At 48.8% G+C, this 16946-nt stretch overlaps 1 protein-coding gene across 1 annotated transcript in view; it reads right to left on the reverse strand.

Annotated features, from left to right (window-relative positions):
- The window catches only part of LOC149339505 (uncharacterized), a 28330-nt gene that overhangs the window by 8891 nt on the left and 2493 nt on the right, over positions 1-16946 (reverse strand). The window contains exons 2-4 of the mRNA XM_089550937.1: positions 12230-12500; positions 10503-10671; positions 809-1182 (exon numbers count right to left, since the gene is read on the reverse strand). Coding sequence (XP_089407063.1) covers positions 809-1182; positions 10503-10671; positions 12230-12500 — 814 coding nt within the window. The remainder of the gene's footprint in view (positions 1-808; positions 1183-10502; positions 10672-12229; positions 12501-16946) is intronic.

A 16946-nucleotide genomic window follows, 5' to 3' on the forward strand; every position in this document is an offset into this window, starting at 1 on the left:
CTGGGGTAGTATGTCAGGTTAACTACTTGGCACATCTATCCTGCAATCATTAAAACGTCTCCCTCTCCCCAAAACATGTCTACGCCTACCTGGACAGCAGAGCAACACTCATGTATTAGAAAAACCACATTAAGGAGTTTGTGAACAGTGTGGAAAAAATAATGCTCAACATAATTTACTTCAGTAGTACAATTTAAGCACAGCAACAACCGTCGCGCAAGCGTTTGGCGCAAAAATTCCCAGAAACACATCTTTCCGGCTTTCATCGGAAGAAGACTCGACGTCGTAGAAGCGATGCTGTTTTGTACTGAAAAATTACCCTCATCAACCACGACAGCGCACTAATATTGTGCTTTCCTGAAACGTATGCTGCACTTGTAGACCTGCTGACTCTCTTCTCTATTGGGGAAGTATAGCTGCCTTTAACAGGTATTGGTCGCAAGCAAAGAATATTGGTATAGTCCGGGTGCTCCGCAAGGTGCAATATGCATCATCTTCATGTCGTAGTCGAGACTACCTCATTACTGCCTAAAACAAGTTACTTAACCCCCAATGGTTTGTTGCTAACGAATTTTCGGAGCAAATGCCTGTGACACCTCAATGATGCACTTTGCTTGACCCTAGAATAAAGCCGTGCTATTATAAGCTGATAACGGTTCTTGTTCGCAAACTGCTTCAGTTTTAAGCCTTCTCATTTTTTGACAGTAAAACCACAAAGCGTACTCCTCATGGATCACGAAATGCTGTTCGGTGTCGCCATTTCGGCGCGAACGATTCCCGCACACTCACCATATTTGGTTGTTCATACCGGCTGCTCGGGTACTCCCATGGTGTCATGCACAATGGCGCCTGGCCGGACTCCCATGAGTTGATGTGAGTGTGCACTACCACGATGGTAGGCGTCAGCTTGCTGCAGAAGCCGCCGGCAAGCATGTCGTATGAATTCCAGGTCCGAATGTTTGCAACGTACGACACGTTGCTCGGAACTTGTAACTCCTTACAGGGGTAAGAATAAGAAAGCCGCTTAACCAGGCGCACTTTTTTATGCACAAACCTGATGATGGTATTTATGGCAGCGGCCTTGTTCTTGTTGTTGCTTGCGTATTTGTAAGAGGTGAAGCCCAGGCCGACGACCAGGTGGCTTTTGGTAGCACCCCACTGATTGTGCAGCTGGCGGAAGGTCTGTACGCGCAGATTGAATGAGAGAATTAAAAGAATGGTTTCTGAGGGCGGCGGCGCATAAATCTTCAAGGATGCATAGTTAGACAGAAACAAGCGATAGAGCCAGCGAGGATTTCGCATAGGCGGTTCTTCCTCCATACCGAGAAGTAAAGGTGTGGTGACTGGGGCATTTATTGCGACTTGCCTGTCAAAGCGATCGATGACAGAAAACGGCCAATTAAAGGTTTTATTTAGGCACCGCGTTCCCATCTATATCCTCCACTTCATAAAAAAGATCTAAGTCTCATGATTCAAAAAGCAAAGCCACTTTTGAAAGAGCAAATCCTGCGAAATGACATGGAATGTGGGGCGGCTATTGACCATTTTGCTTTCACTATTTTCCAAAAACAAACAGTAGGTGCTAAAAGAAAGCAGGTTTCAAAGCTAGTTATGCTGGCCTGTGACCACACATTGAGAGTATGACATTCGCTGTCAGTTTCATCATAACAAGAAGTAAATTCAGAAACTTTTCTGTAGTTGCAACTAGTGCGCATTATGTCACACACATAGAGTCAGATCAGTTTCCCTCGAGATGGAATTGAAAGATTAGGATTTATGGGACTATATAAACATATTCTTCAAAATAGGGAAATCCTGATCTCGTATTTGGTAAAGGAAAACATAGCAAAAGCATATCTGTCTATTTCGAATTAATAAATAAATATACAAGAAAATTATTTTCAAATAGCTGAGTCTCGAGAAGCATGGCACCAGCCTCTGGTCATTCCAAGCACCTTCCTCATTAGTATCGAGTCAAAATCGAGTCAAAAACCAATCAGCTAACTTCACTCTAAACTCTATCACTCCATTATTAAGGCAAGGAAAACACTTCCGCCAAACCAGTAAGGCCCTATCATTTTATCCCTAATTTTCGAAAACCCAGTAATTTCCCTTTTCTCCTTACGCCTTGCCAAGCATCCTTGGTTTTTTAGGGATGCTAAGTATTCACAGACACCGCACGCAATAAGCGCATACAGATTTAAGGAGAATTCTTCGCAGAAACAAACTCAGACATATAAGGCGTTATTGCTTATAACTCGAAGTCCTGCACGCACACACGCACGCAGCTTAGCGGCAACCGATGTTTTAGGAACCCATGAGGACAAAGAGCGCCTATAGCGTCTGCAGTATTTCTCTGCGTACGTGATAACTAGCGCCAATGAGTGGACATTCATAATCTTAGCGAACTAACTGTTATTACACTTTGTCGCGCAGCGTGTTACCGCAGTGCCCGAATGTGTTGCCATCCGCAGTGAATTATCAAGATTGACTTCTCTTCTTTGTGCATTTGCATTGCTATATGCAGATCAAAGAACTAATGACGCCTAGAGGGTCTAAAAACAACCGCACATGTGAAGGGCTAGGAGACAAAAAAAACTTGAGGGGACAAATTAGCTCTGCCTTAAAAGCATGGCGCGATAGCGAAAACGGGCGCCCCATCAACGGCGTGGAGTCCTCTTTGCGTACCAGTATGAAAATACGGACAGTTTCTTTTTCCTTCACCATCACATAACGCTTAAGCTAGCCTCACGAGTACATGCAATAACATTAGAAATTCCTGCCGTGCAAGTACTCCTACACAGTCGCCTATTTGTTGTCTACCTCCATATATGCCGAATTGGTAATTCTCTAATAAACATACTGTACAGGTGCGCCTTCGAAGCGCAGGTCGGATGCCGTTGATCGAAGACGCGTCACGGCAGGCACACTCCCAGGAGTCACTGAGGAACCAGCACAGCACTTCGTCCACATCTTCGTCCCACCGCGTGAATGGCTGCCGGTCGTTCCCATAAAACTGCGAAGTTCTTTTAAGGTGGTCGATTTGGGACAGTCAGCGACGGCACGAAGTTTGGAAGGGTCAGGAAAAACGCCATCTTTGGAGATGACATGGCCTAATACCGTCAGCTTCGTGGCACCGAAGTAAAATTTCTTCAGGTTTAATTGTAGCCCGGCTGCAGTAACGCACATGAGAACACGCTGGAGGTGCAGTAAATGGGAAGAAATATCGTTGGAAAAACGGCAAAGTGATCCAGATAGCACAGACACGTTTCCCATTTGCGCCCGCTGTGAATATTATCCATCATTCTCTCGGATGTGGCTGGGGCATTGCATAGGAAGAATGGCATGACATTGAATTCATACAAACCGTCTGGGGTGACGAAGGTGGTTTTCGGCCGGTCAGCGGCAGCCATCGCGACTTTCCAGAAGCCAGAGCGTAAGTCTCAGGACGAAAAATACTCCGCTCCCTGCAAGCAATTCAGTGCGTCGTCCATTCGGGGTAGAGGATAAACATCCTTGCGAGTAAACTGAATGAGACGACGGTAGTCCACGCAGAACCGAATGGAGCCATCTTTATTCGTCACCAGGACCACAGGAGAGGCCCAAGGGCAGTGAGAGGGCTGTATGATGCCGCGCTGTAGCATATCGTCGACATTGTCACGGATGACGCGGCGCTCTGTGGGCGAGACGCGGTACTGTCGCTGGCGCAAGAGGGCGTGCGTACCTGTGTCAGTTTCGTGAGAGACGGCCAACACACAGCCCAAGATGGTTGGAAAAGGTCAAAAGACGTGCTGAAGCGTTGGAGAAGTGTCAGTAGCTGGTTACGTTGAGCGGGCGGAAGGTCGGCAGCGATGGCGCGATGAAAGACGTCGGCGGGAAGCGGATCGAGCGTGGTCAAGACGTCGGCGGGAAGCAGATCGGGAGTGGTCGCACAAATGTCCAGGAGAGCAGCCTCGGGACAGGCACGGTGATCGGAGAACTCGTAGGCAAGAGCAGGGTCCAGTTCTTCGATACGACCGAGGCATTCCCCGCGAAGAACAGAAGACGGGCAAGCAAAAAGGTTGGAGACACAAATGGCACAGTGACCATCGGAAATCGTGAGAACGGCGAAGGGAATCAGAAGACGGTGATGGCGGCTGGCAGCTGTGGTGGATGTGAAGAGAACAGGGCTGCTGAAGGCAGAGTCAGGTAGGAGCGGGACGAGGGCAGAAGAGAAGGGAGGTATGGCGGTGTCGGCACCTACGAGAAGTTTAGCGGAGGGCACAGGCAGGTCGCACAAGGAAGCGTTACAAACGGAAGATAGCGCGAGTTCTGCACGGGCACAATCAACAACTGCAAGGTGGGTTGAGAGAAAGTCGCATCCTAGGACGACATCGTGAGAGCACTCACTCAGCACAACAAACTCGATGGGATATGCTACGTCGTTGATAGAAACGCGTACCATGCAGACTGGGATGGGGTGGCTGCGCTGCGAGCTGGCCGTACGGAGCGATAAGTCACAGGGGCGTCATGACCTTGCGAATTTTGCGGCGAAGAGAGTCAGTAATCACAGACACGGCAGCGCCCGTATCAACGAACGCGAGAACAAGACACCTTCTACAAACGCCTGAATCACGTTAGCGGGAGGAAACGGAGGACTTGACGAGTTCGCAAAAGACGCAGTTCTTGCCTCCGGAACTGCGGCATTTAGTTTTCCTCTCGGAGCGGTTCCGGTCGCCGAAGGATTGGGGAAATTTAACGGTAGAGATAGGAAGGCGAGCTGCGAGTCGGATACTGGGGCATGGTATAAACGAGCCAGAAGAGCCACTTGGCAAGGGCGGCTCGTGATCGTATCCGTCAGGGTTCACAGCATCCCCAGAGTGAGGCAAGCGCTGACGACAGAGACGTGCGTCGTGGCGAGGAAGCCCACAAGCGTTGCAGATGGGCCGATTATGGGTGGTGCGCCAAGAGTTCGTAGGGTGTCGTCGTGTGCGAGGAAAGGAGGCCGGAGGAAGTGGCATGGACGGGGGTGGAGCATAATAGGCAGGACTGCTGCGGTACGCGGGAGGGGCAAGCGAACGCGGTGTCCGGGTGACGGCTTCAGCATAGGTGAGTGGTGCTGCGACAGGAAGAGGCGGGGAGCTGAATGGTAGGACTGCAGCGCCCTGCTCCTGAACAACACGGCGGATAGTCGGCGCAAGAGAGGGCGCTATGTCGGCAGTAGGGCAGGCAGGGTCTGGAACGGGATGGAGAAGAGAAAGCTGGCGTGCGACTTCCTCGCTTATAAAATCTTTGACGCGCTCCATGAACAGGGATTGCTCCGAAGACGAGGGATCAAGGGCCAAGCCAGCAAGACTCTCGGTAGGCGCACCAGACTACCGTGTAGAAGCGCCTTGCGTGCGCAACTCGTCAGAGCTTTGGCACAGCTCGATGACGGCACTGACGGAGGTGGGGTTCTTCGCCAGGAGCATTTGAAAAGCGTCATCGGCTATTCCTTTAAGAATGTTGTTAACTTTATCGGTCTCGGACATCGAAGGGTTGAAGCGCTTGCATAAATCGACGATGTCTTCAATATAGCTGGTGAATGTTTCGGCCGGTAGCTGAGCTCAAGCACGGAGACGTTGCTCGGCACGATGTTTCCGCACGGCGGGGCGGCCGAAAACGTCGGTAAAGCTTGTCTTAAATGATGACCAGGTGGGAAGGTCGGTTTAATGGTTACGAAGCCATAAGTTGGCTACGTCTGTGAGGTAGACGAGGACGTTGCTCAACTTGACGGAATTGTCCCATCGATTGTAAGTGCTGACGCGCTAGTAAGAGGCCAGCCAGTCGTCGACGTCATGGTCGTCCGTACCGCTGAATGGAGAACGGTCGCGCTGGCGTTGCACCCCGGAACCGAGGACTGTGGCAGGGATGGCCGGCGATGACTGATTTGGAGCGTTTGGCATTGTTGGTGGGGTTAGTAAAGTTCCGCTCCTAAGTTCCAGGTTGAGCACCGGGACGGGGATCGACGCACCTCCACCAAGTGTACAGTTGCGTCTTCGAAGCGCAGGTTGGAGGCCGTTGATCGAAGACGCGTCACGGCAGGCCCACTCCTAGGAGTCACTCAGGGACCAGCACAGCACTTTGTCCGCCTCCTCGTCCCATCGCGTGAACGGCTGCCGGTCGTTCCCATTACAATACATATATCGCGGGTAGTCATACCGTTTCTGGCGCAGTGGTGCAGCGGCTAAACGATCCGCCATTGCGGAAAAGTGGTATGAGAACTACCCGCGATATATGCATGTAAAATAGAGAATGACCAAATCGGCATGCATGCATTCATATATCCCGAGTAGGCCTTATACTACTTCTGGCGCGATGGTGCAGCTAAGCGATGCTCCACTGCGCTGGCAGATTGTTGTTTCATAGTCCCGGTGGGGCTTGTGAAACCCAGGTTGGTTTCTCTTCCCAGCAACCTCTCGCGACCAATCATAATTTAACTGACAGGTGCCACGTTGGACACTTTTCTCACACCCTAGTGGGCTTGCGGTGGTGACGTAACAAGATCACTTGACCTAAGACGCGCCGACGCCGAGGTTACCGCTAAACGGGACCCTTAACATGACCACCAGAAAATACGAGGTCTGTTAGAAAAGTATCCGACCTTTGGCCGAAGAAAAAAAACTGGCATAACTGGAGCGTTAGAAACCTAATAACCTTCAAAGTAGTCTCCTTGGGGCTCCATATACATCTCCCAGCGGTGCTGCCATTGCTGGAAGTATTCCGAAAAGGCCCTTTTCGGAATGGACTTTAGCTCTGCTGTCGTTGCAGCCATAATGTCCTTTCTTTTATGAAGTGGCGCTCCTTTCAATGGCCTCTTCATTTTAGGAAACAGCCAGAAGTCGTAGGGGGACATATCAGGAGAGTAAGGAGCCTGTTGAACTACAGGAGTCTGGTTTTTCGCCAGAAAAGTCTGAATCAAATGAGAGGAATGTGCAGGAGCAATTCCGCGAGGGATGCGCCAATGTCTTGTTGACCTCAATTCCGGTCTCTTGAGCCGCACAGCGCCACGTAGGCGATGGAGGACATCCCTGTAGTACTATTTAGTCATTCTTTGACCCTGTGGGGTGCGTACTCGTGGTGTGCCACACAGAGGGAGTCAAAAAAGCAGTCAGCATCACTTTGACACTGCTGCGCACTTGGCGGGCCTTCTTTGGTCTTGGTGACGTGAAATGCGTCCTCTGTGACGACTGGGATTTGGTTTCCAGGTCGTACCCGTACACCCAAGACTCGTCACTAGTGACTACGGCGTCGGTGAAGTCAGGGTAACTGTTTGTGGAATCCAGCATCTCCTGTGAGACTTCAACACGAAGCTGCTTTTTCTCCACCGTCAGCAGCTTCGGCACGAATTTCGCTGCCACTCTCTCCATGGTCAAATCTTCGGTGATAATGGAATGTGCAGAAATATTGCTGATGTCCACCTCTCTCGCAATTTCTCGGATAGTCACGCAACAGTCCCGCATCACCACAGCGTTCACTTCGGCAATTACCTGGTCATTTCGGCATGTTGATGGCCGACCGGAGCGTGGCTCTCTCTCCACGGATGCGCGGCTGTCTTTAAACCAGTTGCACCACTGCTTAATCTGTGTGCTGCTCATAGCATCATCACCGAAAGCCGTCTGAACATTTTGAATGGTTTCCACTTGGCTATCGCCAAGTTTCTGGCAAAATTTGAGGTAGTTGCGCTGCTCCTCTCGCTCCGCCGTTTTCCTTGCAATAAAAAACCGACGAGAGCACTGCGCACTGCCTCACTCAAACGCTGCTTCCCAGCGACTGACGCTATCGGCAGGCGGGGAAAAATTCGTGCATGCGCACGAGGGTTCAAGGTCGGCTGCTGTAAGCGCGCTTGTTTCATATCCATCAGGTGCTCGCAAAAAAAAATAAAGTCGGATACTTTTCTAACAGACCTCGTATATTCCTGGTTTCGCACATTTCTCTAGGGTCCGCAGACGTCGTCACGTCAACTCACCCCCTGGCGCTGGCATTAAGGGCTATTATTGATCCCTACCCTCCGCAGTAAACTGACTAAGGAGAAAAATTACAGACGTCATCAATGCAAACACAAACGCAGCAAACACTCAGCGCAGCAGCTTCGCAAGGCCGGTCATATCCGTGTATTATGACATCCGGTACAATTCTGGCAGCACTCCGGTGCTCCGAAATGTAAGACTACACTAAATCCACGTAATAACGGAAGCACTACTGCAAAGTTAAGCGCGGTAAGCAGCTTCTAGTGTGATGCAGCTGCTACAACAAAAAGTCTTATGCACCTAAATATTAGTGGCAACAGGTTGGTACCACTAATACTTTAGAACGATTCGACTTTTTTGTTTCCGCCGAAAATTAGGACGATTAGACTTTTTTGTTTCCGTCAAACATCACTAAATGGTACTAATTTCCTCTTTACAAGTGTTCCCGCAATGTCAAATGCAAATCTTGGAATAACCTTTCGCTACCACTTAGTACATTCAGGAAATCTACACGCAACTTTCTCGAAAATAGTGAATCAGCCCTGCACAAGCCTGCAGACCTCATGTTGTGATGGTACAGAACTTAATAAACGCTTTGCAAGGGCCAACAACGTGGGCGAAGCTAGAGCTCTGCAGTATAGCACGACATACAACCCATACAATCCCCTCTGAAGGGAAACATGTAGTAGCATGTTGTTGATAACATCTAACTTATATAAATATTACTTAAGGGTTTGCTGTGAGTGACAGTGGCGAATAGATGGTAACCAGAACGTTATAACAAAATAATGGGGGGGGGGGCTCTGTATGCAATAAAATCTCTGCCTCTCCCGTAACCGAGAGTAGAGTAAGCATGAAATGTTTACGGGCATAACACATTGGTTGTAGATGGTACTAATGAAAATCTTGAAATGGGTCTAGTGTTCAACACACCACACTACACATACTGTGCACTGGTCCATGTGGACGCAGTCGTTTTCTGTGCGTGTCTGGGGAATCTTTTCCGCTCTGCCTCGTCAGCTGTATCCGGTTTGTTTGCCTTTCATCTTTGTAATCGTTGTTTTCATTCCTCGGTTATTTGTACCACTTTGCCTATGTGACACTGGTGACGTCACCACTGGATTACGTCACACATAATTGATGATGAAGTAATGACAAATTAGTAATTAGTGGCTAATTACTGATTGACAAAATATTAATTACCTACTAATCAATGACGCTTAAGCTTCGCCTTTAGGAGAGGTACGCGATTGCGTGTTGTAGCGCTACCAGGCAGTCCACGGAACGCCACCACCAGTTCGTCGCGATGCCTTGCCCTTTGATCGCGACGCTTTTTGAGGAAAGGAAATAACGCAGTAATTCTCTGTCATCTCGGTGGACACCCGAGCCGCACCGTACAGGAAGGGAGGAACGCCACCGCCCGTTCGGCGCGATGCCTTGCCCTTTGAACGCAATGCTTTTTGAGGAAAGCAAATGGCGCAGTAATTCTCTGCCATCTCAGTGGACACCCGAACCACACCGTAAAGGAAGGGAGGAACGCCACCACCCGTTCGGCGCGATGCCTTGCCCTTTGAACGCAACGCTTTTTGAGGAAAGGAAATGAAGCAGCAATTCCGTCATCTCGGTGGACACCCGAACCGCACCGTACAGGAAGGGAGGAACGCCACCACCCGTTCGGCGCGAAGCTACCGGCGCTTGTATGCCGGTCCTGTGGGAGGGCTTAGAGAGCCTCATTAAATCTCGTTAAATCTCGTACGGTGCCCGGATGCTCTCGTTTCAGCTCCCGGATGTGTGGAATTCAGTGCCCGGATGAGTGGAATTCAGTGCCCGGATGTTGGCTTTCGGTCTCGGCGTGACGTCACCACACTGCCGACAACGGGAGCTAAAAGCATTTCATGCTTAAAAACCGTCGGTAAACATGGTATCGCTTCGACCTCTGTTCCAGGCTCCGGTTAATTGCGTACCCTACGGCATACTTTTCGACTGAAGGCAGCTGATACCTTTTTGGGAACTTAAGGGTTGGTTGGTTGGTTTATGGGGTTTAACGTCCCAAAGCGACTAAGGCTATGAGAGACGCCGTAGTGGAGGGCTCCGGAAATTTCGACCACCTGGGGTTCTTTAACGTGCACTGACATCGCACAGTACACGGGCCTAGAATTTCTCCTGCAAAGAAATTCAACCGCCGCGGCCGGGATCGAACCCGCAAACAAACGCAGCAACATTGATTAAAGCAAATTTTTTTTGCTTCTTTTGAAATTAGTGTCTTAAGCACGGTTACTGCATGTGTCATGGCTAATCTATACGATAATGACTTGTATGTCCACTAGACACAGTACCATTTCTTTCTCTTGGGGTCTTTCCTAGATGACAAACTACGCTAGTATTTATTAGCCAGTAAAGTCACTATGCTGCCCCTAAATGCAATGCCGATGCGGCATTTTCACAATTTCCTCCTAATCTAAAGCGCACTGAGCCACTGAATTTGCGAGATCGTCAAAGGCAGATCACTCTTACGTTAATCAAGCCAAGCTGCTTGGAGTCTCCCGCGGCATTAGTCAGGGCGGTTTCGGTGCCCTTGGCGTTCAGGATGCCGTGGTGGACGATATTCTTGTCGAAGTACTCCTTCAGCATAGCCTTGCCTTTGCCCGAACCAGTGAAGGCGTCCGAAAATTTTGAGATGGACCTGTAATGAGCCCAAGCGCAAGATTACCGCTTTACTGAGCCCTGTATAAAAGAAGAATGGGCATTCTCTAAAATCGCTGAATCACTAAAAAGAGGCTAAACGATTTACACTAAGCAGATCACACTATTATGCTGGTAGAAGTAAGCTCCGACTTTGTCTCACAGCGTCAGTTGTTCATTCCGGTTACTGGGCACGCAATAATTCTAGGTACTGTTTTCGGGAAACTCAAGCGAACATTTTCCCAAAAATTCCGCGACGTTGACACCGAGACTGACCGCTACCAAAGCCGCATTTTCCGTCCAAACACAATCCAGCTACAAACTTTTGATATGTGCGCATTCGAACCGACGCTCAATGAGGTACCAATAAGGTTCAATTGAGTTCAATGAGGTAGAAGCGTAAAACATGAAAAGATGTAATGGACGCCAATAGCGCAGCCCAGATGGAAGAAGCGGCTTATCAAGACTAAACCAGCCAGGGAGATCGAATCTGTTGATAAGCTGAAAAACCAGGTGCTCTCGAAAGTGGAGGTGCGTCCAGCAGCCAAAGAACCTAAGAGTGACGTATCTTTTTAAGGAGTCTGACTGCCCCACCTACGTGCAGTCTGAGAAAGCTGCGCGCGGATCCCGCAATGCACTGCATGGTAACAACCAGTTTCAACGATGAGTGAGACTGCTATGTTTTGCAGCATCAGCAGCATCAGAAACCTGTTTTCAACGGGAAATAAGCACATCGTTCGCATCGTGCCACTGCACGTTCCTGCATACGTCCAAGCAAATGAAGGCATCTAACATTCTTTATTACTTTTTTTCCTGCCTTAAAAGCAGAGACTACAGCAAGAATAAATGCATTTTAGTGGCTTCTTCCGGTAATCGCCGCATGCTCAAAAAAAAAAGAGGAACACAGCAATCAAAATCATTCTACCCGAGGAGGATTGCAAGAAAAAAACTGGAGAGGGACACTTAAGCTCTGCCTTAATCGTATGACTCGATAGAGTAATGGATTAATTCCCATATACGCAGAAGGGCACTCTATACATTGATACGTCGTTGGGAGTATTCATACCCCCCTGGCGCAGTGGTGAGTGGGTAAGCGAAGCGCCGCTGCCTTGCGATGGCATGCGCCCCCCGTGGTGGGCCTTGTGTGACCGAGGTTGCTCTTCCAGAGCGACCAATCATTAATTCAACTACCATCTGCTACGGTGGGCGCTTTGCTCACTATCCGTTGAGCAGGTTGTGATGACCCCTGTCACGTCACGTATATTCTGGCGTATCACGATACCTTTGAATTTGTCAGGTGTTGTAGCACGATAAGTATGGCAGAACCGTGCTTTTCTTGCGATTATAGGATAATATAGCTATCACAACACTGAGAATGCACAGCTATTCAGTATTACGTAAGAACGCTTCTGAAGCACACACATTTGTATCGCGCAAGGAACGATCATCAGCCTAGCTACGCCCAACGCGGCACAAAGGCTTCTCTATACCTCTTCAATTAGCCCTGTCCGCAACAATGGCAGACACTTATTCGAGACCTAGGAAGTGTGTTCTCTTGCCTGAAATCAGCAGACACGCCGTAAGTAGTCTTGTTGGATAGCTGGGCCACTTCCTGGAAGGTTGCCCAGGTATCTGAGAGCCGTTTGGTCATTGGATGCCCACTTCCGCGGAAGGTTCCGTTGTCGTACACCAGCTCGGCGAAGAAGGTCAGGGTACAGAGACCGTCCTCCGGGAACGAAATAATGACCCCCTGTTGCCCTATCACGCACAGCAGAGTGTCATTCTGCTCCCCTGGCTGTGGCTTGGGCGGCGCCTTCGTCACTGGTGGCTCTGCGCAAAGCAAGACTGGCTGTAGTTATGAAGCTGGCTTGCTCTGTGTGAGAAGCTGTGAACAACTCATCAGCGGCCATATGTGGCTGTATGAAGAAAGAGGAAAGTGCGTGGGCGTGTCGAATGGCACTAACTGGGCCGCTGTCCCTAGTAGCGCTGACATGAATGCGACAGACGTCTACTGCAGTCCACGTTTTCAGGAAGACTGCAAAAACGACGAGAAAGAGAGTAGAGGACGACTCGCGCCTTTCCTTTTCAAATCCTGCTCTTTCTGTCGCAAAATCAACTCAAGGCGCACTCTGACACATTCACGTAAACGCGGCTACTGCCGCGTTTACATGACTACGAGCTATACAAGCGAGAGGGTAGACAGGAGTGAAGCGGAAGTGGGGAAAGTGTACACGTGCCTCGCAGCCACCGCAAGCAGCGAAGCGACGACGACTTGGATACCCTCCATTCAGCAGCCGCTGCGACCACCATTCCTCAGCACACAGATATACCAAACACACCGCAGAAGAGAAAAATCGTGAACGTACTAGACCAAATGTGTCCTAGAGAGTGTTCTAAAACTAGACTTTGGTCTGGTCCGAGAAAACAAACGGGCGGCCAACGAGAGGAGCTTCCGGTCTCAGCTCTAGTATTGCCATTCCAAGAAGAAAAGCAGTACTAATGATGCCACCCACGTTCTATAGCCAACCGTTCTTAAGCTTCTTTCTGGGTGTTTCTACGCCTGATTTTGCCACGCTTCAGCCAAGGGTTGTCAGTTTTTTAGTGCTCATAGCGCAGGTTCTCCTCTTAATGAAAAGGAATTCATCCGCATGCCACGCTGGAAACACGCATGAAAATAAGCGGCTGAAGTTAAGCCTTTCTAGAGGAGGTTGCCTATGTGTAGACATTCACCTGTACTGGCGTATCATACATTTAAGATTCTCCTGTACAGCTTCGTCTGATACGCCCTTTTCATTCACTAAGCTGAAAGCATGGCTTTTTATCCAAAACGAAAATTTTTATCCACAGGGCTGGGTCAGAGCTTTCAGTTTCTTCGCCGAAAACTGCCACAGTTTCAACCTTGTGTTTGGCACTCGACAGACTTAGCTGCTTATTTGCCATAATATCCAACACAACAAATATTGTCCAAGCCAAGGGAGTGGCGCTTTGAAGGAAGTGCGCGCAGCCCCTGCTCTCTTGAGATCTGAATTAGCATTGCACCTGCATTCCAATATGAAATCCCGCCAGACTACTGCAGACTATAGGCGGCGATAAAAAGTAGATTACCACTCTGGCACTGCTCCTGTATACCGTGTCTCATGTCGTTTCTGCCTGCACGATACAACGAACTGGCGATTATAAATTATTGAAGCAACTATCGGCTGTGGGTCACTGTAAAGGGAAGCCACCTATCCTGCGTGTGCCACTTTTAGTAACACCACGTTTTTACGGGTCATCTAGTGGCATGGTAAACGCGTTGCCACTATAGAAGTCGGTCATTCAGCCAATCAATCAAACAATCAGTAACTCAAACAATGAAAGCGTTTAGTTTTCTCTCAAGAAAAGAACACGACGAAGAAAAGGGCTCCAAAGAAAAGTCAAGGCGCCCTCCTGACGTGCTTTTAGCCCCTAGCTGTGAACACCGGGACAAAGACTTCATGATCATGTTGCTAAGATTACGAACAAGAATTCCTTGGGAATAAACCTGGAGAGCAGCTTGGCCATGTTGGTTACTCATTTGTGATGGAACAGCGCAGAACACCGAGACAAGGACTAAGAGCAACTTGATGATCATGTTGCAAGACTATGCATGTGAATTCCTTGGGATTAAACCAGGACAGCTGCTTGGGCATGTTGGTTACTCATTTGTGATGGAACAGCGCAGAACACTGGGACAAGGACTAAGAGCAACTTGATGATCATGTTGCTAAGATTATGCACAAGAATTCCTTGGGAATAAACGAGGAGAGCAGCTTGGGCATGTTGGTTACTCATTTGTGATGGAACAGCGCAGAACACCGGGACAAGGACAAATAGCAACTTGATGATCACGTTGCAAGATTATGCGCGTGAATTCCTCGGGAATAAACCAGGAGAGCAGCTTGGACATGTTGGCGCTGTGTGCGTTGGCGCTGTGTGCGTGGCATCGTAGCCGAGATCTAATTAAAATTCTTCCGCATCATCAAAAACACCAACTACACCTATATTTAATGCCTAAGAAGTAATATGGAATGCAGGAAAGTAAATTAAACGAGCTGTCAAATACGTATTTTTCCCAATTTGGAAAACTTAGATGCACCCCTCACCTTCCTTGTTGACGGCCGTCAATTTTTCAATATAACATTGCCTCTTAAAATCAAAACTAAAAAGGTAATTCTTTAATTTTATTTAACTAATCGTTTAATTATTGATCCATATGAGCTTCATTACGTCCACCTTGCTGTGCAGTCCAGTTTAACAGATCGCACCAGTGTATCTCTCGCAGTTTTTTTTAATGCATATCGTTTAAGCTTAAAAGAAAAAGCACCCTGTATATTATCACGCCGCCGCACTGACGTCTCAACAGGCATTTAACAAACTTGTCTGCGTTTCCGGGAAATACGGCTTAAGTAACTGCATTTGAAGCCCATCTTCAACTGAAGAGCAACATAGGCGTCAGCGTCACCTTGACAAGCCATTTATTTCCGACAATGTTTCTGCGGAACGAGTACATCGAACAGCAGAGGATGCTTATCTACGCCCCAGTGCACTTTCGGGACGATGACGCAGGCAATGCACTCTCGCTGTTTACGCGCACGACAAATTCTTCAGAATCAAGAGAGTGCGACCATCATACGCACTGAACGACGAACTACTCATTGAAGAGCAATGCGAGCAATTATACACATTTGGCGATTAGGTTGACCTCATCTACGTCAGAAAAGCGGCTGTTCAGTGGACTAGGACTACCTTTCTTCAAAGAGGAACAAAATTTCCGATGTTCACTTTGAAGCTCAGTGGCGGTGTAAAAAAAAAATCTGGAAATTTTATACAAATTGTAACTAGTATTTCCAAAAAAAAAATTTTTCCAGCGACCATATACCTAACCGTCACGTGGCGCCATCTGGTGCCATCACGGAGGTTCTTGCGTGAACGGCCGCGTTCCGCGCGGCGTCTGTGCGCGCACGAGCTCAATGCTGCTCCGGGTGGCGACTGCTTAGTGTTTGAACATTACCCTTTGTGATACCATGCGTAGCTGCCTTCGTAACATCATTATTGTACGCGATAATCTGAAACCCTGCGTAGCCGGCTTAGCTGGAATCGACGATTTCGTGAACTCTTCGAAAGGAGAATTTTTGAATATTTTGTAGCGTGAGCTAGACTGCCCATAGTCTCGCCCTTTCGCGCGCTCTCTTGCACGGCCATACTGCGCATGCGTAACGAGCAAGTGACGTCACTACGCACAGCTGGCGGGCCTCGCCGCACGCGCTCGCCTTCCTTCCCTTAAAATGATCGGAGTGTAAAACGCTGACAACGCCAACGCCAATGAACACAATGAGCGCCGACGGCCTATGGCTTCAGCGCCGTGTTTATGGCACAACCTTGTCAATGCCTGGAGCCCACATTTCTTTCTCATCACCCAACCTACCTATAAGCACGATTCAGGCGCCCACTGTCCCAGAGAGCCATTATGCGCACTTCCTTTCCTTAAAATTATCGCAGTGTAAAACGTTTGCACCCCAACGCCAATGAACACAACGAACGCCGACGCCCTATGGCTAAATAAATTGGTAAATTGGTTTTTGAGGAAAGGAAATGGCGCAGTATCTGTCTCACATATCTCGGTTCAGCGCCGCGTTTCTGGCACAACGTTGTCAATGCCAACACAGGTAGCGCACACCGGTCACTACCGCCACTTAGCTCAAAGCGCGATTGAGGTGTCCACTGTTCCAAGAAGGCAGTTATGCGCCTTCCCTCTGGTCCAGGTGTCCACCGAGATGTGGAAGCCCCGCCCTCAACTTACGCTACGTATATCTTGGCATAGCAAAGCTAAACCACTGCGAACTTTTTAAGGAACACCTTGCGCACTTATGCAAGCCCTAGAGGACAACCTGGACGCACACGGGACGTGCAAAATTCGCGAACAAAGAGAAGTACTGCGGCAAGTGAGGTCTGGGCAAAACCGGCATTCATGCCTTCTATCGGAGGCCATGGCTGATAATTCTCGTCCCTCTCATCAACTCAGATTTGGCACTTGTTTGTTCGCATTTGTAGTCAATAACATAATGTCATTTTCCGAAGCGCATGAAATGACGGTCACAAATAATGTGCTGATTTTGGGCTACGTCCCTCATATCCGAGGCTACTGTTGCGTCTTCCGAAAGCTGCAGCGTTAACTCCATGAGTAGCAGTGCTGCATCTATCTCTCCGCTATTTCTCATTAATTTTCGTCTTGAACGAGTATTCGCACAAGTAGCA

Source organism: Amblyomma mixtum, chromosome 6 (assembly GCF_055824585.1).
Source record: "Amblyomma mixtum isolate Tamu chromosome 6, ASM5582458v1, whole genome shotgun sequence".
Classification (NCBI taxonomy): Eukaryota; Metazoa; Arthropoda; class Arachnida; order Ixodida; family Ixodidae; genus Amblyomma; species Amblyomma mixtum.